General features: G+C 47.8%; 1 protein-coding gene and 1 long non-coding RNA gene across 9 annotated transcripts in view; one reads left to right on the top strand and one right to left on the bottom strand.

The window, feature by feature from the left end:
- Nucleotides 1–23088, bottom strand: part of LOC111835101 (tight junction protein 1-like) — a 118156-nt gene that overhangs the window by 76261 nt on the left and 18807 nt on the right. For 5 of the 8 annotated variants that reach the window (XM_023795041.2, XM_023795044.2, XM_023795045.2 and 2 more), the window contains exon 3: nucleotides 9099–9240. In XM_023795041.2, the coding sequence (XP_023650809.2) occupies nucleotides 9099–9240 (142 nt within the window). Of the gene's footprint in view, nucleotides 1–9098; nucleotides 9241–15283; nucleotides 15711–23088 lie in introns of those variants that run through there. The other 3 variants (XM_023795043.2, XM_023795056.2, XM_023795046.2) reach the window with 2 other exon arrangements.
- LOC140593435 (uncharacterized) lies at nucleotides 15268–22636 on the top strand. Its single transcript, XR_011993768.1, has 3 exons — nucleotides 15268–15355; nucleotides 16952–17019; nucleotides 22250–22636. It is a non-coding gene; the product is annotated as an uncharacterized lncRNA (long non-coding RNA).

Below are 23088 nucleotides of genomic sequence, written 5' to 3'. Positions count from 1 at the left end.
GATACGGGGCGAGAGAGAGAGAGAGAGAGAGAGAGAGAGGGAGGGGCATGGAGTACCAATAACGAGAAAAGACAGAGCAGTCATGTATGTCCAAGTGGAATGAAATGATAAACTACACATTCACAAGTTAGTGAAAGCCAGCGTGTCGGTGTGTATTAGACATCCTACAGATTAATCCTTCGCTGTTTACTCCCAGACATGAACTTATTTCCCCGGCCCACCAGTTTTAAAGGTTACCATGACTGCTGTTTATAGACCAAAACGTACAGCTTGATGTCGTGATCTCTGACCTCACCAAAGCTGAGCAAGGGGACACCTGCAGCCTTCCTGACACTTCAGCACCACCCGTCATGCACTGATGGAAACGAAACGCACAAACTGCTCTGAAGACCTCTGCCTAAGCACACGCAGCTCGCCGTACACGTGGCCCCCGAGTGGAGACGTGGTGGGGACACTGATGTCATCAGCCCCCCTTTCTCCCTCCAAACCTGGAAACCGTGTACCCTCTGGATCCGTGCGAAATGCCAGCACTGTGGTGCCTCAGGAGACCTTTCCAGCTGGCAGGGACTAGGAGAAACCCCCCCCCCGAAGACACAGTCCAGACATATCCTTTTCCCCTGCCCTGAACACCCAAAGACAGACTGATGTGTTGCCATGGAGATGGATAACCAGCATGACTCCCTTCCAGCATCCGTGTGTTTAAGCACTCCTGCTCTGGTGTGGGCGGGGCTAATGTGCTGGACAGATGCCCAGAGGCACAGGGACCTAAATTATAAATAACAAAAATGAAAGCAAACAGAGGGAAAAATGCTGACAGGACGTTACTGTGGTAACATACCTAGGCATTTTGCAATACCCATTTTAAGGGTTGTTTAATGTTCTTCTGAAATGACTGTTTCCTCTGCTTCTGGTTCGTTTTAGTGCTAAGGTCAAACGGCTGGGTGGAGTCTGTGGGCACCGCTGTCAGGTAACTGCGCGAGATGCCTTAAAGATACGGCTGTTCATATAGGAAGACACATCACGCCCAGCAGAGTGTCATCTGAAGCCGTGCCAATACCGGGCACGTTTGCAGATGTGCAGTGTTGTGTCATGAGGCTAACTGAGTGGTCTAACCACATGTAACAGTTGGACATTTTACCCATTTACATTTTTGTTTTAAGGTCATTCAGCCTGAGAAGATCTGGGGCCCTGATGGTGCAATATGTAATGTTATCATACACAAAAAAAACACGCATTCACAAATACACACATACACATTTACAAATGCAGTCAAACCACGCTCAAAATGAATACACACACTGAAAGAAAAGTTATGAATACATATACACACTCAAAAAAACCATGTACAAACATACACTCAAAACAATAAAAATACACACATGGTCAAAAAGCATACATACGTAATTAGGTATAAATATGCCCATGAAAACAAACACATTCACCACGCATATAATATCCTAAAAACTCTGGCTGCTCAAGCGGATGCAATGAATCATATCTATCTATAGGTACTGTGCTCTGGTTTCCAGCTCTGACCTTCCCTGTGCTCACACACCAACGCCCGGAAAAGATGGAACAAGCAACTGCCCAATGACCATGGAGCTTTCTGCGTCACATGCAGTTATGGTTGGGGACAGGACCATCACAGCGTCACAGGTCAGTTAATCAACACCTCATCACACTTTCTCTAAGCCCTGTGGGATTGTCGGTGAACTCAGGGTCACCCCTGAAAAACAGGCTGAACGGAAATAAGACCGTGGGTGAATATACCCACACAAACACACACACACACACACACACAAACAAAATAAGTCTTTTGGCATTTTTAGTTTTTTGATTGCAATCACAGATTTTTATAAAATTGTATTTCCCCTTGTGGAGACCAAAAAGATGGTCCCCACAACATCAAAATAAGAGGTTTTTACCACATTGTGGGGACATTTGGTCACAAACACACCTGGCACACCTGTGCGATCTCCTGTCAGTCTCCAACCATCTAACATCTTCTCGGGGACTACAACAGGCTGGCACTGGGGCTGAGATACGGTAAGAATGGGTAGTTATTTACAATCACGTGTAATTCATCAACATTAATGTAGTAAGACAATTGCAAAACTCTGAGCCTGGGTTGTGGGCCGGCTTCACTTGTGCTCCTCAATGTCCATAATTACATTAATATCCATCTGCCTGCCGCTACTGTGAGGAGGGTAAAATATATTTGATATGTCTGTATCCTTACCCCTCCAATTTGAAATCCTGCATAAAACTGATCAAATCCTGCCTATCAACGTCTGCCTGACAAATGTTCACTGCTATACCCATCAGGGAAGGCAAGTAATTAAGCCATAGATGAGGATGATAATTAAATCAGGGAGGTTGGGTTCAAAACTACAACGTGGAGATGAGCAGAGCTAACCAAAGTGGTGATGAAACGGGGGAGAAATGAGGGAAGATGGTAAGGTTAATGGCGGCGACCCTGCGCGCTCAGCGTACGCAGCCACCTGCTGTGTCTCGGTCGGGGCTCCCCTGGTGTTCGATTTGCGCTTAAGCACCATTCAATTCATCCCTGTTGAGGTCAACTATTTAAAGCCCACAGGGAAATGCATTGAACAGCCAGTGGTACAAACATGGCTGTCACATGACTGTCGATGGGGTATAATCCCACCTCCGGAATTTGGACTGATGTTACATTTAAATGCTAGCTCTCATCTGAAGCAAGGTGCTTTACCGGTGGAATTCAGGTTAAGTTCTTTGCTTAAGGGTTTCACAGCTGGGTACCGTCAGCCACAACAATACTGGTCGTACTAGTTGTTATGTTGCACTGGAGACAGTGCCCAGAGATCACAGCACTGGGTAGAGTGCACCTACAATAGCTTGCCAGTTCATCAGATGACAAAGACTGAGAGGCACACTGCAGACAATTTAGAGACACATATTCAATTTAATAGCTATTTTATTAATCCTCTTGTATTGTCCATTTTGTTGCTGTAACAATGCAAATTTACCAACTATGGAATTCATAAAGATAATCTTATCTCATCTTATCCTCACCTTTATCTCATCTTTATCTCATCTAGTCTTATCTCGTCTCATCTTATCTTAATTCACTTAGACGGCATGTGTTGGGACCATGTGGGGAACTCAAAGCCAAGAACACAGAGGACATGTAAATTCCAGACAAGGCCAAACTGCGCTCCTCTGAGCCAACTGCACCACCCCCAGCTGGCTTCACAGGGTCATTTTTCCCAAAGAGCAGGAACAGTGAAGGTCGCATCCTTGGTCACGTAACTGCATGGTACCAATCCCTCTGCGGAGCTCCTCATTACCTCTGAGAGCAGTGCCTGACTTTGCAGTTAATTCTGTGTGTGCAAGCTAGACCCCTGACACTGTAAAGCACTCTGGCAAAGTGAACATGAATAGTAACTCTGAACTGGACTACTTTCCAGCTCAAACTGCTTCTCTTGCCATTTGGTTCTTTTGGACCGTGTGTCTAATGTATAGCCGGGATGGCCTGTCCTCTGCAAGTCAAAATTAGTGTGATTTGCACCACTGCCACTATGACCACAAGAGCAGTAAGCCCTCGGTTATATTCACTTTCTATTCACAAATCTCACCTACAGATTTTGAGAATTTATGTCATCGGATATGATTTTTCAGGTAGCAGTTGCTATGTAGAGCAAGCATGCTATAATACTATGTGTGTAACTTAATTGAATACGGTCTCAGTTGGATGCAGGTTCCAGCAAGGCCATCCTGGTTCCCTGCTGCTGGATTAGGACCCTCAAGGCCTCCTGTGGATCCATAAAGAACCTTGCCCCCTCCATCACATACAACACTACTGCCACACAAGACCCAACCGGTTCCAGTATCTGGCCACAAGAGGGAGTAACGCCTGACTGAACCTAGTTTCTCAACCCAGTTCTCAGGGACCCCCAGACGATGTTCTTGTTCCCTGCCAGCTCCTTGCCAGATAGTCCAGATATTCGTAATAACTGGACTGTCTGGGGGTCCCCAATGACCGCTTTGAGAAACACCATGAGCAGATCACAGATCAGGGTTTCTTACATAATGGTGTCCAGGAGCCCCATACAAGGTCACGCTCCGCACCCCCCCCCCCTGCCTGGAGAACGCCATCAGAGAAATCCCCCCTCCCCCCACTGCTAGTATTGCTTTTCATAATCAATAGAATTTCCTCAGGCGTCCAGCAGAAACTGGCAGATGCTTTGCATTAGAAGACAAATGAGAGCCAGAGGTTTATCTTGAATAATTAATAATTAGGGACCAGCAGTCCCAGGTGAGCTGCCCCTCCCCCAAAGCCCACCAAAGCCAGCCTCCTCGACTCAATCCTATCTCCGGAAGTCCTGTGCCAAAAGATTTTTTTGAATAGCACTAGGAATAGCTGAGACAACAAGAAAAATCTTGCAATAAAAACAATACGGCTCATCCCATTCACAGCTTAACATTGTGATTCTGTTAGGAAAGCATGTTCAATAACAGCTATTTCTGCTGCCACCTGAAGCCATGTCGGGCTTTTTATTCTTTCCAGCATAAAAAGTGACAATGACTGGGTGTGTAGAGATGCAGAATTAATGTCGTTTCATACTGTCCCACACCTGTGACATTGTAGCCATCCTTCACTCGGTAACAAACAGAAGAAGGCAGGAAAAAAACAGCAAGGGACAGCAAGTGAGCGGGAGAATGCTGCAAGGGGAAATCGGGGCGACGTGAAGGGATGAGGAGAGAGAACAGGATGACAGAGAGGCAGGAAGGAGAAAAACTGCCTTCCAACAATGGCTTGAATCTTGTGACCCATAGAAATGTCCTGCGTGCGTATGCCCTCTGTGCTCCCAAGGTCCCTGTCCTCGAATGACTTCTCTCCTCTCACTTTCCTCGCTATGAAAATCTCCTCTCATACCTTCCCTCCCTTGTTTTGAATATTTCTCTACTCTTGTGTACTGTTTCCCCCTTTTCAATGCTGGTTGCTCTCCATCCTCTTCCAATAGGGTATCTCCCTTTTCCACACAAGTCTCTCCTTCCTCTTCCCATGGGGTCTCACTCTTTTCCAAACGAGGGCCTCTCTCCGTCCTCTTCTCATAGGGTCTCTCCCCCTTCCCATGCAGGTTTCTACCTCCTCTTCCCATAGGATCTCTTACCCTTTTCCACACAGGTCTCTCCCTTTCCTCTTCCCACAAGGTCTCTCCCCCTTTCCAAGGCAGTGTCCCTCCTTCCTCTTGTCATGTGATCCCCCCTTACCATGTAGGTGTCTCTCCTCTCATGCTATCTGTCTTGTTGCAGGCCACTCCACTGTCACGCTGTCTTTTCCCCATTCCATCAGGCTCTCTCCTTTTTATGCCATTGATCTCCCTCACTGTTTGAGTCTCTCCACACCCTCGCCACCTCTCTGCGGGTCCCTCCCTTCCCTTCTCGCATCCTCCCTTCCTCCATCATTTCCTGCTGTGTCTGTCTCTCCCCTCCCTCCCTCGCACACACTCTCTCTTCCGTGGGTCGCTCTGCAGCACCTGTGTGTCACAGCGCCACTTTCCTCCCTCATGACAGTGAAACTTTATTAAACTTTCCAGCAAACCGGAGTGTCAGGCTGCCCCAGAGGGCGCCAGCGAGTGTGAAGCTTGCAGCAGGAATCCTCCTCCTGCCTCCTCAGGCTGTATGTGTTAATCCCCATCCCCGACTCGAGCCGTATGAAGCAACAACAAAAGATTGGAGTCATTTGTTCACACTGTGCGAGTCCTGCATATCATGTTTTTCCTCCATCTATCCATCCATCTTCCATAAGCACTTCAGGAAGCAGTGAGTCTGGCCCAGAAAGCAGAGGGCAGAAGGCGAAGGACGCTGTGGGCGGGATGCCGCTATTTTTTCATATTACAATAATATAATAATACAACAAAGCAGTTTAATAATTGCCAGGTAATATGTTTAACATGTCACATCAATAGACAGGCAGTATAAATAAAGAGCAGGTAGATGTCTCTGGAGTCCAAAAATACACAGGGCCATTTATCCAGCAACAGCACGGTGTTCTCACCCAAGGACAAGGTGGCATAAATAAGAAGCGGCTCCCCCAACACCTTCAGTGGCCTCCATGTTCTGACCTCAGCCACTTCACCTTCCAGGTGGCTTTTCCTGTTAACTCTCTGGTGGCTGGAGACAAATGATGGCACTTGCAGTAAATGGAGCCAACCACTTTATTTTCTACAACATCCTACCATCCGGCCATCTTCTGTAACTGTCTATCCAGCACAGGGTGACCGTGAGCCTGGAGCAGATCCCGGGAAGCAGAGTGCATGAGGCAGAGGGGCGCAACGTGAAACTCCACACATGTTGCTGAGAGACCACAGCACTGCCTGCTCAGCCCTGGGGATCTGACCCCCTTTCTGGTTAGATACCAGGCATATTTCTCAGTACCAATAATGCAAAGATCATACTTGTGGTCTTGGCAAGTACTTGTGGTCTTCTACCTTGCCTCCCAAGAATGAACTTGAGGCGCAGTGAATCATGGGATTGGTCTCGTTTGGTGAAGATGCAACCAATGTATCCTTGATATTTGGGATGGGGCAAGAACAACATTCGAGGATTTTTACCGTACTCTGTTCTTGAGTATTGGAACCGGTTTTCCACAATGGAAGATGCTGTAAAACGGGTACACAAGAACACAAGTACAGTCAAGCAGCATATTGAGAATCAGCTCTGGCTCCGTTCCTACTATGGCTACCTCTTGACAAAGGTGCTACAGTATTGTCTAATCACCACACCCCATTTGGCATCTAGTGCACTTTCGGAGCACATCTCCCAAAGAGGCGTTAGCCTCCTGCACCTATCAGCAGCCCCTATCCGTGAGGTCACGCCTCTCTCCCAGTTCCAGCTGCAGATACGTGCCTGAATCCCCAGTGTCCTTCACTGTGAAAGGAGCCATTCTTTTTCCCATTTCTCCTTAATTGCTTTTTGCAGGATGTATAGCTGCAGAAAACGACACATCACATTAACCTAGCATCACGCGGTTTGTTCCTCCTTATCACTTATTACTGGGAGACTCAGGCAAGCGGTGAGACAGCCCATTCAAACGAACGCTAGCGGCTTGCCGCGTTTGCCCTGGTGGAAGGTTCAGGGTCATGTGACGCCACAGCAGCAGAATGCTGGGTCTCTCTGGCCCCCTGGCACCCACAGGGACAGCAGCCCAGTCCACCTGTCTCTACACTGCTGATGATTTATAAGAAGGCAGCCCTTAACGGGGTCTGGGTGAGATCTTCTGGAGTGGGGTGCAGTGCTGCCAGTCAGGCCATGGACCATCCATGCTCACCCGAGCCCAGGGCTGGTGACACTGGGGTCGATGAGCATGAGGACGACTCCATCTCACAGTTTACCGATCCCGCGCCACTTCCCAGTCAGCTGGCAGATCCATCCCCAGGGTGACTGTCATGACGCCCCACTCAGGAACTCCACCATGGACGTTTCTCCTACCTGCTACCTGACTCATCCTTAGCATGGGCTGCATTACCACATCGTCTCCATGGAAAGAGATTCCCGAAGACTGCAGACCCTCCCCCTGGTACCAAGTCTGCTGAGGGAAGGTGACTGGTCCATACAGTGTGTCCCAGCACTAGGAGTAACCCACCAAGGACAGTGTGATTAATAAGCAAAGAGAATGGCTGCATGTTCTCCACCATTTTCCAGACAATGAGTGCATCCTTTCTTGATGACCTTGCAGGTTGTGTATTACAGGGTGTAAATTCACACAGTAGCATCAAGCACCTGTCATTATCAAATGTAGTACACCCGCTACTGATTAGTGAGCAGACAGCTCCTTTATGTGTGTTCATGCATTTTTAATTGCCCCACATGCTGTCCAGCCTCTGGTTAACTGCTTTGAAGAACAAAAGAGACCCGGGTGTGACACACCCCCTTCAGGAGAGAGGACGCCATGCCGGTACGATCCTCAGACAGGTTCATATCTGCGTGGATTCTTTCTGAAGTTAGCACACACACCCTCTTAGATACAATGCCATCACATCATCACACAGCTGATAAAATACCAGCTTATGATTTGTGGAAATTCACAAAGGTGATATGATGGGGGAGGGGAAATTACACTGGACAAAAGGGGAAGAAGGAGGGAACAAAGAGACTATCATAAAAAGTATAACACACAAAGTAAAACTAAATGCAAAGGGTTTTCCTTAAATCTGCCCTTACCATACTGTAAATCCAAGGTCATAAGGAAAAACAATATGTCCCCAGTTTATTCTAAGCAAAATGATATATGAGAAACGTCCAGCAGAGGACAACACAAAGTCTTGGGTATAAATGTCTACAGCCAAACACTGGAGCTCGTGTTGCAATAAAAAGAGTAAGATATCTATAGAAATAATAGAGAATGTACAATTTCCAACACAGACAATACAAGAAATATTCCGAAAACTGATAAAAAATTCAAACACACCAGATTACATAGATCTGCTCTATATCTACACATCATTACAATTTAGAAAAGAATCTGTCCATTAAAGTAAAGTATGTGTAGTCTGGATTATGTTGGGGGTGTACTCAGCACATTGGTGAAAAAGGACTGACAGTTTAAAACTGATGTATATTACTACAGTTCCTATAAACACTGAATGTATGTTTATAAAAATGTTTACCATGCAGTAAAATATATTTAACCACAGAAAGGTACAGATTCCCTTTCATTCTCAGTACATATCTTGAGATCATGACATACAACAGGCGAAATAATTACTCTAAAAACAGCAGGAGGAACGACACATGAATTCATATTTAAAATCCTTTGTGTGATGGAGCAAAGAAAATGCGGAATGATGCAGCTTGGTATGAGGTTCCTCTCAGATGTAAGCGCGGGATGGGGGAGGTCAGGGACACGGCGTGTATTTTCAGAAACGCCTCCCTTAATGGGAGGTGGCAGGAGGGCAGGGACACCACGCTTTCCTATGCTCTTCGTCGGGGGATGATGTAGGGTGGTGTTTGGGCTGCACATACACTGTATGTCCCGACCCACCCGCATAGATCAGAATTTACCCCCCCGAAAAGGCACAGGGCCGACAGCCACGCCCCCCACCTCCCCCACTCACATTGCAATCCAGCAGGTCAATGCTGTCCAGGCTCCTGCTCCGGTTAATTCGGCCCTTGATCCGGCGCAGCGACGGCTTTGCCTGGGTCACAATCACTGTGGGAGGGGGCGGGTCCGTGGAGATGGCTGGGTCGGGGTCCAGCCTGCAGGTGGCACAGGGGAGCACAGGAGCCAGTCAGTGGGGCACCCGAGGGGCGTGCAGCCAGCGGAGCGCCCAAGGGGCGTGTGCATGCCAAGGTAACATGTCAAATTGGAGGCTAAATAGGCATTCATATTTAACTGCTGTACTCCAGTTTCTCAAAATCCTGAATTGAGTCACAGCTGGCTGTTGTTACACTCCTACTGAACAGCTTCACTTAAGAAACAGCACCTGTGAGGATGAGGCTTTCAAAACCTTCTCGGTCCTATAAAGTGCATGAATCGGGGCATAGAGGGTGCCAGAATGGTCTGTGGGCAGCTCCAGACCAAACATTATGCACCTCAGATTCAGCCGGACACCCCAGGATTAGAGCGCATTTCCAGGGCACTCGTCAGCATGTCTGCTCTCGACCCACCCGGGACGCGAATCAGCCGAGCAGCACAGCGTGCTGGCTGCCTGTCTGATCTACTCAAAGAGGCCTTCCTTTACCAAGGGCGCTGACATGACGGCTCCTGCAGCTGGCAGGCCCCTCACAAAGACACCTTTTCAGCCTTACTTTTCAGAGGAGAACAAACATTAGACACGACGTTTAAAAAAAGGGAAAAGGCCGCTTATTTCAGGGGCAGAGCCTGCGCCCGCACCTCTTCGGCATCTTCAGCGGGCCGGGGCCTTTCAGGCCGGGTCGGACCTGCCCACAGCCTGTTTCATCTCATCTTTGAAACACTGATCAGAGTGCGCGGGCCCAGATTGTTCCTGGAAAAAGAGCAAGGCTGAAATTCTAGCTGTGCTGTACATTTTGAGCCCAAGAACATGAATTGGATTACCGGAACCTGTAGGCTGTCATTTTACTCTGCCAAGAAAATGTACCAGTGATAAAAAAAAATCACAATTTCAAAATTCATGTTTTACTGGCCATACGCAGCAAACACAATGCAATGTTTATACATGCACAGCAACAATAACAATTGTTGTAGCCTTGGTATTATTGAGCTAGTATCGGGAAAAATTCATTGTGGAGTCTTAAAGCACTTATGTAAGTCGCTCTGGCTAAGGGCGTCTGCCAAATGATGTAAATGTAAATGTAAATGTAAATATATAAATAAACAGACAATAAATATGCACCAATAGGGTTGCAATTAATCCAGTAACACTATGTGAAGCTCTTCATTGGGTCAATTAGAACTATCAACCAATCAACAGCCATCAACATCTGCTGGGTTAATGCAAGCACTGCACGTCCACTACAATCAACACACAATCCCTGCATTCTCACTGAAATTTGCATATAATCTGTGCCTTTACCTTACAACCTGCACAGGAACAGTGGATTTCCATTGCAATAAGCACATAATCCCTGCCTTTTTTTTACTGCAAACTGAATATGATCCCAGTGTTTGCACTACAGTGTGAATTTGTTTGCCTAATATATGCTTGCCTAACATTACCATTACCGATAATCAATACTGATAACCGATGTGTTTGCCTAACATTACCATTACCGATAATCAATACTGATTACTAAGCTGCACAAATCTGTAGTGAAATTGATGGTGACGTTAGTTTTCAAGATCCCCAGAATGAGTGTAACAACCACATCCTATAATGCAAGAAGTGAAACATCAGCGGAGCAGCACCAAGTTGGGAAACTCCAGCGAGAGTCTAATTGGTTAATTAGTCCACAAAATCCCTTCAGTACAGAAAATGGCTGATCATCCAGTGCAACCTCTCCATTATTTTACTAGCTGTGTCTATGACTCTAGTGCTGCTGACTTTGATCATTGTCTAAATATCATCCGGCAATACTGACTTTGATTGACACATCGGACTAAAGCCGATGTCTTGATTTGTAACAAACAAAGGTCGATACTGATATGTTAACGGACACATCGTGCATCTCTAATAAAAACAGATGAAAAGTCTACTATAATAAAATAGCCATGATGCTTATTTCTAATTGCATCTGAATCTTACAGTCAGAGGTGGTTAATGTGTATTTCAAAGTATAATATCAAAGTACTTTGGGGTACAAAGTACTATACTATCAAAGTATAGTGGGGGCGCGATAGCTGAACCGTGATATAGCGGGGGATCACTGTACTACTAAATGTCTATTTCTATGTGAGGATCATTTATCATTACATTAATACCAACAGACCAACAAAAAATCAACAGCAGATACATGCTGCTTGTACTGGAACATATTCTTAAGTCGACAAAGGTGTCCTAAGGGCGTTTGCTTTGTACAGACATCTGCACAGTGTCTGTTTGTCAGGTTTCTCTACCTCTGTGAGGCCATTTTGTCTGCATTTGCATTTCACAGGGTCAGGAAAACACACACACACATGCACTTAGCTAGTGAGAGAGCTCACTGTAAGGTATCTTACAACACAGAATGCACTCCAGCGCATTAGCGACTTTAAGCTGAGGGGCGTATGTGGCTGTGATTATGGAGAGATTAGCACAGTCACAGGGAAATGTGCCTCTTGACTGGGACTCTCATGCCATTGTGTGATGTATTTGCCCTGGGAATCTCAGAGCGACGGCTGCCATCTTCTTCAGGTGTTTCTCTCTTGAACAAATTAATGACGTATGTGGCTACACTCTAACCTAAGAGGCTGGGCATGAAAATGACAGGGAGGTGGAGCTGGGGAGTACATGGATGTGCATGCGATGAGAGTGAGATGAGAAGCAACAGGGGTACAGCAGAGGGAGAATGTGGATTAGCCTGGTGCAGCCCAGTGATGTGGCACAGAACTGCGTCTCACTGCTCACCGATCAGGAGGGACAGGGCTAAGAAAAACGGAAGGCAGACGGGTGAATCGGCTCCCACACAAGCGTCCCAGTCACTTTGCTGTGCGCAAACTGTGCAAACCTGTAGGTCTCACTGCACTGCGAAAACTGTGCAGACCTGCAGGTCTCACTGTGCTCTGCAAAACCGTGCAAACCTGCAGGTCTCACTGTGCTGTGCAAAAACTGTGCAAACCTGCAGGTCTCACTGCGCTGTGCGAAAACCGTGCAAACCTGCAGGTCTCACTGCACTGTGCGAAAACTGTGCAAACCTGCAGGTCTCACTGTGCTTATGTCGCAACTTGGAAAGCCGATGTAGGTAAGCCGCCCCGGCAGACAACCCCCCCCCCCCCCCAAAAGAGTGGGGGCCACTAAAAGAAAAAGAGGCACATCAAAATAAATGACTGTCCACAGTAAGCAGGATGCACAATGGCAAGAGCTCCAAAGAGCAGAGGCCTGAACCTTTTTGGTTGCACCAAAGGCTGCAGGGTGAGCTGGGCACCAGCGACAGATGGGCAGATGGGCTCATAGGGACGCACACCTGACATCACAGAACAGCAGCCGGAGCAGTGCAGTCATAAAACACGACCATAAGAACAAACCACACCTAGTGGCCCATCTTAGTGGGATGGGATCAGGGTGGCCATCAGGGGCCAGTTATATTTAGGGGGGCGTGCCGCACACTGACTCTTCTTTAGTCCCACTTAGAAAACTGAATAATCCATATTTAATTTTTATTATTTTGATGTGGGGTGGTGACAGGGGTGCCCATGGTCAGCACTGGCCACCCCTTAGATTCACCTCTGAGCACACCAGGATCCCCCCCAGAATCCAGACCACAGTGATGTGACTTACCCTAAAAAAATAGCTAACACAAAATGGTGTAAGTACACTCATCTGTTGGTGGTGGGAATAGCAGTGGTGCGCATGTGCAAACTCAGCAGGTCAGTGGTAATTTCCACCCATAAAAGGGAAAAGGAGCAGATCCTTGGTGAGTGCTTTGGGGCGATGGACATCTGTGACATCAAAGTCAGCCTCAAAGTCAAATCAAGACATCTCAGTAGCAAGAGAGCCTCATAACTGTGCTCTCTTTGACACAAAAATAAATAAATAAACAGAAACAGCACACAACAGCTGGCCTGTCCGATCCCTCTGAGCTTTCTGCTTGGTAGAGGAAAGTGTTATGGACAACGAAGCTTTCGCCGATGTCTGTGGTACGGATGCCATGTTGACTGCTGCCCGTGGGCGTTCTAACAGACATTAATCATTCTGTATTCTGTGAATCGGCGACTGCTGCATTCTGTGAAATGGAGGAGGGGAGATTTCGGTGAAGTGTCACATGCCAGCAAGGCAGAGGAGGAAACCCCCGCAGGTGGGCACACAGACACCTAAACAGTAACCTTGGCACTCTATGCTGCAGCTCCACGCCGTCCTCGCTCTCCCTCCCACTGTCCATCAATCCTTCGTCTATCCTACTCCATGACTCTCAAATCTGGCCGATTTGCCTCCATCGATCTGCCTAGAGAGGGTCCGCGTCATCATTTGGTGCTGGTGTTCCTTGAGGTGAACTTCTCCTGGGTTATGGCGGCCAGGCACAGTGTCTAAACCAGGTTTAATCCATCTCGTTTAGTGCCATAAACTGAACCGAAAGGAGATTACATGGGAAACAGCAGTCAAAAAGGGTGGGGTTCCACTGGCTAAAGAGTTACACACACAGGTACACTTGGAGGGATGCGGACTGCGGGGCGACATGGTACATGTCAAAAAATGCAGCTACAGAACAAACAGAACAAAAAAACACGGCCCCGCAACAGTCTTCAAACGACGAATGCGGGCCAAGCCGAAAAACAACAACTGTTGTGTGCTAATGTAACACTGGCACGGTCCTGACATTGTGTAACTGTGTGCCCAGTTGCCTCTAACAAGCAAAGTTCAAGCTTTATTACGCGACCAGAACGCAACATTAGACCGCTCCATAGCCAAATCTGGACACGAGTGGCTGTGACGAGCAATGTAGCTGCCGATGGTGACTTCATTACAGGAAAGTGCACGCAGGGGACACAAAAAGAACAGTGGGCTCAACCTCTGCAAAACAATTAATGAATTCATCAAAGGCAATTAGGTGATCTAATTTGATGGCCCACTGGTCTCTCAGACCCATCAAATCCCTTTGCTCGAACCATTACTCCGACACTCTGAGCTATGCTCATAAAATAAGACGGGCAATATAATGGCTCCTTCCTTTTCCCCTCAGCTAATGTGACAGGCACCAAAGAGGTATGTTTTACCCCATGTCCTGTCTGGTCATGATTGAGAGTCATTTTAAAGAAATACATTATGGAGAAAAATACTCCTGTATCACATTTAGCATAATGTGATATGACAGATCTTGTTTCAATCTATGCATTTATTATAGTCTAAAGGAATTCAGAATTAATGATCGTGTTCAAAAGCATTTGATATAAACACTGACGTTGAACATGCTTATGTTGCCAATTGTTCGCTGGTTTTCTCACTCACTCTGTCAGTTTAACAGGAGCTAAATCTTGTTCAGGTTTCCTAGACTCACACAGCAATCTGAATGCTTCCATGCCACCGTGTACACAATACTATGAAGAACACACTATCAGACTGACACAGAGAATGGAAAAAAGAAAGGAAGGATTTAAATATTAGACTCAAATAAATAAGGCAAAAAATGAAAACAGCAATGAAACATTTGTGGACATAGTTTTATTGGTATGCATATTTTGGATACACAGAGTGATCTTCTTAAAGATAAACAACACGATCAGCGGCTTGTTTTGCCCTTACAAACCCACAGCAGGTTCATCTGGCACTGCGATTATGGACCTGGGCAGAAAAGCCTAGTGTGAGAAACCAGCGTGCGTGGTGGCCACGCCGCCTTGCTCCTGGTCTTCAAATTCACAGATACACGCTACGATTGAAACGCCCGGCGATTGTATGTAAATAAGAGCGAACCGGTACCAGGCAGGGGGGACCGGCGTCCGCGAGTAGCGGCACAGACAACACAGCAGGTCCGCGATCTTTTTCGGATTTAATAAAAGAGAAATATAAAAATAAATATAAATAACGAAGCAATTTCTACGACGGAGGGGGACCGGCAATGGCTGTGTGTGGCTGCCACTCACCCGTCGTTAGGTAACGAGAACACGGCCGCCCGGTAAATCCCCCCGTTTCGCCCCCTTCCCTCCGTCCCTCCCTCGGCAATCGGCACCCGCGCCGAGATCCACACTCACCACATCCGTCTCTTAGGAGGGATACAGTCGTCTTTGTTTGAGGCGGTCACTCCCATAGCCATCTGCATGACGGTAATGTATTTCTGATACCTCATTTTGGCCGGCGCTGCCGCGAATCCACACACCGGCATATGTGATTCTTGTAATTCTCATTCCCTGGCATCCGCCTGCGATGCGGCTTCCCCGCTCGGCATCAGAGCGCCATTTCCAGCGCTGGAGAACTGACAGGGAAAACGGTCCCCAAGGAGCTCAGCGAAAGGCACTGCGCCGCCGGGACTCATGTCTGCGGTGACCCGCTAATGTCATTAGCGCTCGGAATAGATCACTAATCCGTTCATTCCTGGTCGGAAACTGAGCATTGTCTCGTCCCACTCACGGTACTTTCGCTTAAAAAAACTCAGGGAAAAGCTGCAGCGTCCAAAACGTCCATGCGTGAGGTAGGGTGGAGAGCGAGCGAGAGAGGGAGGGAGGGAGAGAGAGAGAGTGAGTAGAACGAGAGCGGGGACTGAATGAGAACTGAGGAATAATGTAACTGTGAGAGGTGTTTCATTTGGTTATCTTTCAGATGTTAAATACCGTAATATTTGCAACAAATAATACAATCACATATGCACATGCGCCATATACCTGCACTGCATGTGTATGCCACATGTCAGTAGTATATCAGTTACATGCAGGTTTCAGTATATGTAGGTAAGAGAAATTAAGTTGCTTTCAGATTTGCGAGTATTTCTTGATGGCTTGAAGAGAGAGCTAGAAAGAGAAGTAAATCAGACCCAAAGTTTTGAGACACCAACTGTAAGCACCCAGTGAAGTCAGTGCAGACGACAATGCAGGCTGCCCTATACTTAAGGCTTATAAATGATTCGGTGTGATACAAAAAAAAAACCAATAAAAATACAGCTGCATGCCGAACTAGGCCTAGATGAGTGATGTTTACTTCTCAGTGTCCAGTCACACAGACTGCTCCTGCAAATCAAATCCTGAAGCCTCTGATTTCATCTGCGCCTCCGTGTGTTACGTTCCAAAGCTCTCCCTCGCTGCTTGCTGCGGCCATACTCTAACGTTTACACCCCGAGTGTTAATGAGCTTTGATAATCGTGCCTAGCTCTCGAGTCGACAACTTGTAGGCAAAGAAACGGTTAAGGGCACAGGTGGGATCAGGTGTGTGGTCTGACCACGACGTGGAAGAGTGACACACAGCAGGCATGTAGCCACGAAGTAAAATAACAGAATTCAACCCCCTCCATAAATTTTGATTACCAATCAGGCATGTAGCCAGGCAGTAAGATCAAGAATTTGAGCCACCCTAAAGTCCCCTTCAGTCCCCCAGTCGGCAACACTTACCGAGAGGGACCTGTCACACAGACATGGGGACACGTTACGTAGATCAGTATATCATGTGGGTACCACAGGTGCCAGCTGCTTTGTATCCGGAAAATGAACCTCTGGAATGGAGTCTTATTTCAGGTCTGCACACACACAGGGCACATGGACACCATTCTCAGGGGGTGTGGATGAGCTCACGGTCATGTATGAGGGACCATATGTCAGGCTTGACGAAAGATCTCCTGGTTCCTGCCCACCAGAGGTCTGGGACTGTGACTCTTAGTAAGCCCGTTCCATTCACATTTTCAACTGTTTTTATTGTTACCTTTTCATTTTTAGAACAAAGTGGACAGCTAGTTTTGTGTGGAGATCAAAGGGGCCATCTGTGATTTGAGATCAGAGAACAGGTAAGATACCATAACTAGCTAAATATTCATATTTATGGACCATTACATAACTAGAAACATGAAAACTCAGTCAGACAGGAATAAATGTTAATGTGTAAATAGTTCATCTATCCATTTTCTACAACCATTTGTCCTATTCAGGGTCATGGGGGGTCAGCTGATGGGCGCAAGGCAGGGAACAACCCAGGATGGGGCGCCAACCCATCACAGGGTGCACTCACACACCATAACTATGGACAATTTGGTAACTCCATCTAAACTCAGCATGTCTTTGGACTGTGGGGGGGGACCAGAGTACCTGAAGGAGACCCCAGCGGGTGCAAACTCCACACACATGGAGCCATAGCGGAGACTCGAACCCAGGTCCCAAAGGTGTGAGGCAGTAGTGCTAACCACTGCCCCACCCCAGTATAAAAACATATACTCAGAGAGAACCTGCAATCTACACACACTGAGCAGGAGTGAGATTTGAACCCTTGATCATGTGTTCAAAATGTTTACAATTCACTGAGCAAGTTGGTGAGCTGCAGCAGGCAAATACCCAGGGCAAAGGGATCCCCCACCACACGCTGAATATAAATGGCAGTTTTAGGGTCTCCTTTTCATGGGAAGAAGTGGGCATGTCATACAAAAACCAAGATTGCTAATCAATCACACTTAAAGATGGTAAAGCTTTCACCTCTGACTTTTTAATCACCGACTACTAAAAGAATAGAATTGAAGCACTGTAGTGTTTCATTAACACAAATCAAAACATTTACTGGACTTAATTCTCTTCTGCCTTTTTTCAGACACACCCCACAATTCACCGTTTATACAAACATTTACATTCCAGTTGCCCGCCACTGCACTTTCACTGAGGACAATAAGACAGCAGGAACCCTCAGCTGGCATGCATGGGCAAATCTATATGTACCTCTGTGTGACAAACAGTGAGGACCTCTCCCATGAGATCCCCCACCAGGTGTAATCCACTGGAGGCAGTACAAGGGACGGCACAGAGAACCCAAACTCCAGCCACACTCAGGAATAGCAGCAGGGAGAACCCGAGCTCCAACCATACTTAGGAACAGCAGCAGGGAGAACCCAAGCTCCAGCCACACTCAGGAACAGCAGCAGGGAGAACCTGAGCTCCAGCCACACTTGGGTTCTCCCTGCTACTGTTCCTAAGTGTGGCTGGAGCTCAGGTTCTCCCTGCTGCTGTTCCTAAGTGTGGCTGGAGTTCAGGTTCTCCCTGCTGCTGTTCCTGAGTGTGGCTGGAGCTCGGGTTCTCCCCACTGCTGTTCCTAAGTGTGGCTGGAGCTCAGGTTCTCCCTGCTGCTTTTCCTAAGTGTGGCTGGAGCTCGGGTTCTCCCTGCTACTGTTCCTGAGCTCCAGCCACACTTAGGAAAAGCAGCAGGGAGAACCTGAGCTCCAGCCACACTTAGGAACAGCAGTGGGGAGAACCCGAGCTCCAGCCACACTCAGGAACAGCAGCAGGGAGAACCTGAACTCCAGCCACACTTAGGAACAGCAGCAGGGAGAACCTGAGCTTCATCCACACTCAGTAATAGCAGCAGAAATAACCCGAGCTCCAGCCATACTCAGGAACAGTGGCAGGGAGAACCCGAGCTCCAGCCACACTAAGGTACAGCGGCAGGGAGAACCCGAGCTCCAGCCACACTCAGGTACAGTGGCAGGGAGAACCCGAGCTCCAGCCATACTCAGGAATAGCAGCAGGAAGAACCCAAGCTCCAGCCACACTTAGGAACAGCAGCAGGGAGAACCCGAGCTCCAGCCATACTCAGGAACAGTAAAACAAGGTCAAGGGAGTTACTAGGTGACGCACAGCAAACCCCCCCCCCCCACCCACAGCAGGTTCTCCCCCTCCCTGTCAAAGCTCTGACACATTCTCACACCTTGCAACCTCACAGCAGGGCCGCAGGGACAGTCGTGATGAGGGCCACCATCTTCCACTACAGAGCGCAGGGTATTTATTGATTGTAATAAACAAACAGAAGTGTCTGGTCACACTTCCTGCTGTCCAGAGTAATGAGTCTAAGGCTAATGCTTGATTGGTTTAAGATGGAGTTCTCCCCAGGACCACACCTGTCAAACTGTTGATTATTCTAAGCCATAAAATGTGCCATCCAGCAGTCACAAAGAGCCATTAATCAGAGGGCCTCCCATGGCAAAGAGGCTGTTCTCCAAGGATACAGAATGAATAACACATAAGCACACAGGCAAAGCACATACATGTATGTACACGCGCACACACATCACATGCATAAATCACCACCAAAAAACACATACAGGCAAATATCCAGCAGAAATTAAATGGATCCTCACTGGTTCACGCATGCGCACGTGCAGACAGACAGACAGACGCACACACATGCGCATTGGGGCCACTGTGTTGGCGGGATTGTGTGACAGGATATGAAGCCGCAGTCGGGACCTGCTTGCAACCCAACACCCCTATGCAGCAATTCCACAGCCTCTGGCTGGCATTCCCCATGTTTCCATGGCAACACCCATCGGCTGCCTGCTCTCCTCTCAGCAGGGAGGGGTGACATGCGCACACCGTCTGCACACATACATGCATGCGCCTCCACTCAACACACTGGCGCACACAAATGTTACTGAGGCAGAATATAGACAGTGGCCTCCCATCCATCGCTGATATCGATTCCTGAACCTGGGCTTCCTGTCGCCATACTGGGAAGCCACACCAGTATGGGCTGTTTGCGTGAGGCACCGTAGAGACAATGTAGTACAGGCCCAGTTGCAGTCTATCACACAGAGGAATGAGCCTGGCAGCGCTGAATGTTAGCCTCTCTCGTTGACGTAGAATTCTCTGGGACTCGTTAAGAGCAACAAGAAGACCCCGTGCCACTCATGTAACCATGCGCCCGTTGGTACACGGCACGCTCGCTCCATACGTGGCACTTGAGAACGCCTGAAAACAGCCCCGGGCCATGGCTCTGTCGCAGCGCCCCGCATGCATGCGAATGAGCGGCGGCGCGGCCCAGCTCATCTGCCTGGCAAAGTCTGCACTTTTTCCCCTTCATTTTTAAAGCTGCCGTCAGGTTCAGATTTTCCACTCAGCAGTTCACAGCGTGATTGGCAGAAGTTGGGGTAGAAAGCAGAGGCCGTGGTACAGTAACCCAGCATGTTCTCTGCCTTCTCGAGACCTTTCAGAGAGGCCCCCCAGGATGAAGCTGGAAAGATGCAGCTGGAGAGCAGTGCACCTGGGCGGACACACTGCAAAGACACACTGCCTCTTTCCCCTCTGCTTTGAAGCTGAGCCTTAATAATTGTGGATTCATTTTGCATGAATTTAACTATCCAATGAAAACCAAGGGTAAAAGAAACAGGCACAAAGGTGAAAAATGGTGACACTGTACACAAACTATTTTATTTTGTATTTTTATTACGTCATTCCACATTTTTTTCCTCTGCTGACGCTATTGAGTATTTAATCAAGAAGCACTTTAAATCAATATACGGATAAAAATATCTAGCACCTGGACTACTGATGGTGCACTAACTACTAAGTTAGCAGATTGTGCTCTGAACACAGAAATAAATTTTAAATCCACGGTCGTACAAATGACACAGGAAACGAGCAGATCTGTCTTTCCATTTCCATTCTCTCGGACGCTGTGGCCACGCCCATTTTGCACACCTGCAGTTAGTCACTGGGCCGCTCCTAACGCCGACGTGGAAAGCGGGAGCCCGTGGGTGTGTGCTGGGCAGTGAGGTCATAGGGAATAGCGACAAACCAAAGCTGCTGCTCTCAAGTGAAGCAGAGAAAGGCTGATCTTGTCGCTGTTACAGCTGATCAGCTTTGGCTCTCGGGTCCAGGCGGAGGCGGCTCTCAAGAGAGAGGGGTGAGTAACATGGGGAAATAATTTCCCCACTGATCCCATCTTGCTGTCCATGAGACACACAGACATATTTACACTTGAGAGCAAGTTTGAGGGTCACAGCTCAGGGTCAGCTAGCACTCCTGGAGCAACTGAACTGCACCAACACCCCACCGCTAAGGGCAAACTTTCCGCCATTTGTCAGCGGATGGGATGGCAACCAAAGAAGCAGAATGCCTCTTAAAAACCAAACGGCAGGACAGATATCCCAACACCCGCCCCTTGGGAACGCTGCCCCCAAGCAGTGAATAGGTCAATTCTTCATCCCTTCCCACCAGTTCCTGAACAGGACCAGTCAATACAAATGCATACATAACGAATACACTGCGGCAGTCACATAGACCCCAGGAAACACACACACACACACACACGCTCAGCATGTCAGCTTCTGCCGCAATGGGCAGCAACTGCTGAAGGTCAGCGCCTGAGCCAGTGGCGGATGGGAAGGAAACCCGACCCGGCCCCCGGACACCGATGCCCCCACTGCCAGCTCTCAGCTCTGTGTTTGTGATGGGGGTGCAGAGCTGCCGCAGCCGAGAGAGCAAACATATACGCTTACATCCTGAGGAGACAAGTCTGCAAGTGGCACCTGCAGGCCGGGCCGGCGTCCATTGTTAGCAATACCTGCTGCATGATTATCACGGGTCGGCCACGGAAAGCACACAGTGAGCATTTCCACAATACGTGCCAGTGGTACCTGCTGCTGTTCAGGGGACGCGATCAGCGAATCCTTGGCTAAAAGCTTCCCAACGCCTCCGTTCACTACCGCGTGGTCGTCTGAGCCAGGGCCGCGTTACAGCCTTTCAAAATCACACTGTCAGCGTCTGTTTCTGTTTTCCTTCCATCTGTCCATCGAAACATGTTCCCTGAACCACTGCATTCTACCGGGGGGTATATCTGCTGTACGGCGTAAATGCAGATCTTTGCTAAAATTTTGAGTCCATTTGAGAGAAACATTTGTGGACTGAAATAAGAATTGGATCGTACTCACCAGGATTTTGATTTTTGTTTCAGTGACCTATTTGGAACACGAACACAGTACTCATACGATGCGCTTTGCAGTGCCATTTGCTTGAAATATGGTGCACTATTGCATTACCATGTAAATCGCATTCGATTTTAATGTGATTTACATTGTAATCCAATTTGTATATTCTTTTTCCTGTTTAGCTGCAAAGAAAATCTCACTTGCACCATGTGACTCATGATGTCAGCTAAAAACCTTTGTCTTCTGGGTCAGTTATCCCAGATACGTTAAAGAAAAAACTCCAGCCAAATAGAAAAATCAATAAAACTAATTTCAGTGTCTTTTTTTATCACAGATGGAGCCTCCGTGGGTTATAGCATTTAACACTTGGACCTGCATCACGAAGGTTGTCACACTGCACTGTTGTGAGCCTGAGCAATCACCTGGAAGCTTTAAAACCGCTCTAAGCTTAAAAGGAGAATAGCTGAAGAACGGCTACAGGAACTAAACCTGGCGGGGGCCCAGAACCCCGGGGGCCACCTTTTGCCAACATGGTCTGTGTGACACCAGAATCTATATTACAGGGTCTGCATTCTGACCTTGAGAAAGCAGCTGCTCCTGGTTCCCAAAGTTTCTAAAGGCAGCAGAGCTGCTTCCTGGTCATTCGCTTGCCTCCTATATCATTCCTGCTTCTGGTCTGTGTAAGTAAAGACTGACAACATAAAGCCATTGATGTATCAGTAAGGAGTCATCATGTCATCAGGACTCCACAGAGCAGAATCCCTTCTAGTCTCTTACTGAGATCTTCCTTCTCACCTGAATTTCTCCTTCGCTTTATACTGTAGCCCCAAATGCACTTTGGAAATCACATCACACTTCTTTTCTAAAACCTGTCATTTATTCTGGTGTCCTTTCCCCCTTCTTCCTCTCGCCAAAGGCCAATTCTTCCTCGCGGGTATGTCTGGAGCATACACAGAGCCTGATTTGCTGTGTTTACCTGACAAGAAACCACAGGGTTGCTGATGACCTTCAGCCATGCAGGCCTCCCAGGCAGAGCGGTATAAATGGGAGTAAACTTTGACAAGGGGGTAGGATAGCCAGGTGTACATGGGTGGGGGTCACCAGGAGCAGAAGTGACAGCGCTCAGGATGTGGGGAGTGTTTGCCGGTTAACAGCTACATCACAGACATAACC

The sequence above is a fragment of the Paramormyrops kingsleyae genome, chromosome 11 (genome assembly GCF_048594095.1).
Source record: "Paramormyrops kingsleyae isolate MSU_618 chromosome 11, PKINGS_0.4, whole genome shotgun sequence".
NCBI classification, from domain to species: domain Eukaryota; kingdom Metazoa; phylum Chordata; class Actinopteri; order Osteoglossiformes; family Mormyridae; genus Paramormyrops; species Paramormyrops kingsleyae.
This window is presented reverse-complemented; position numbering and strand designations above follow the sequence as displayed.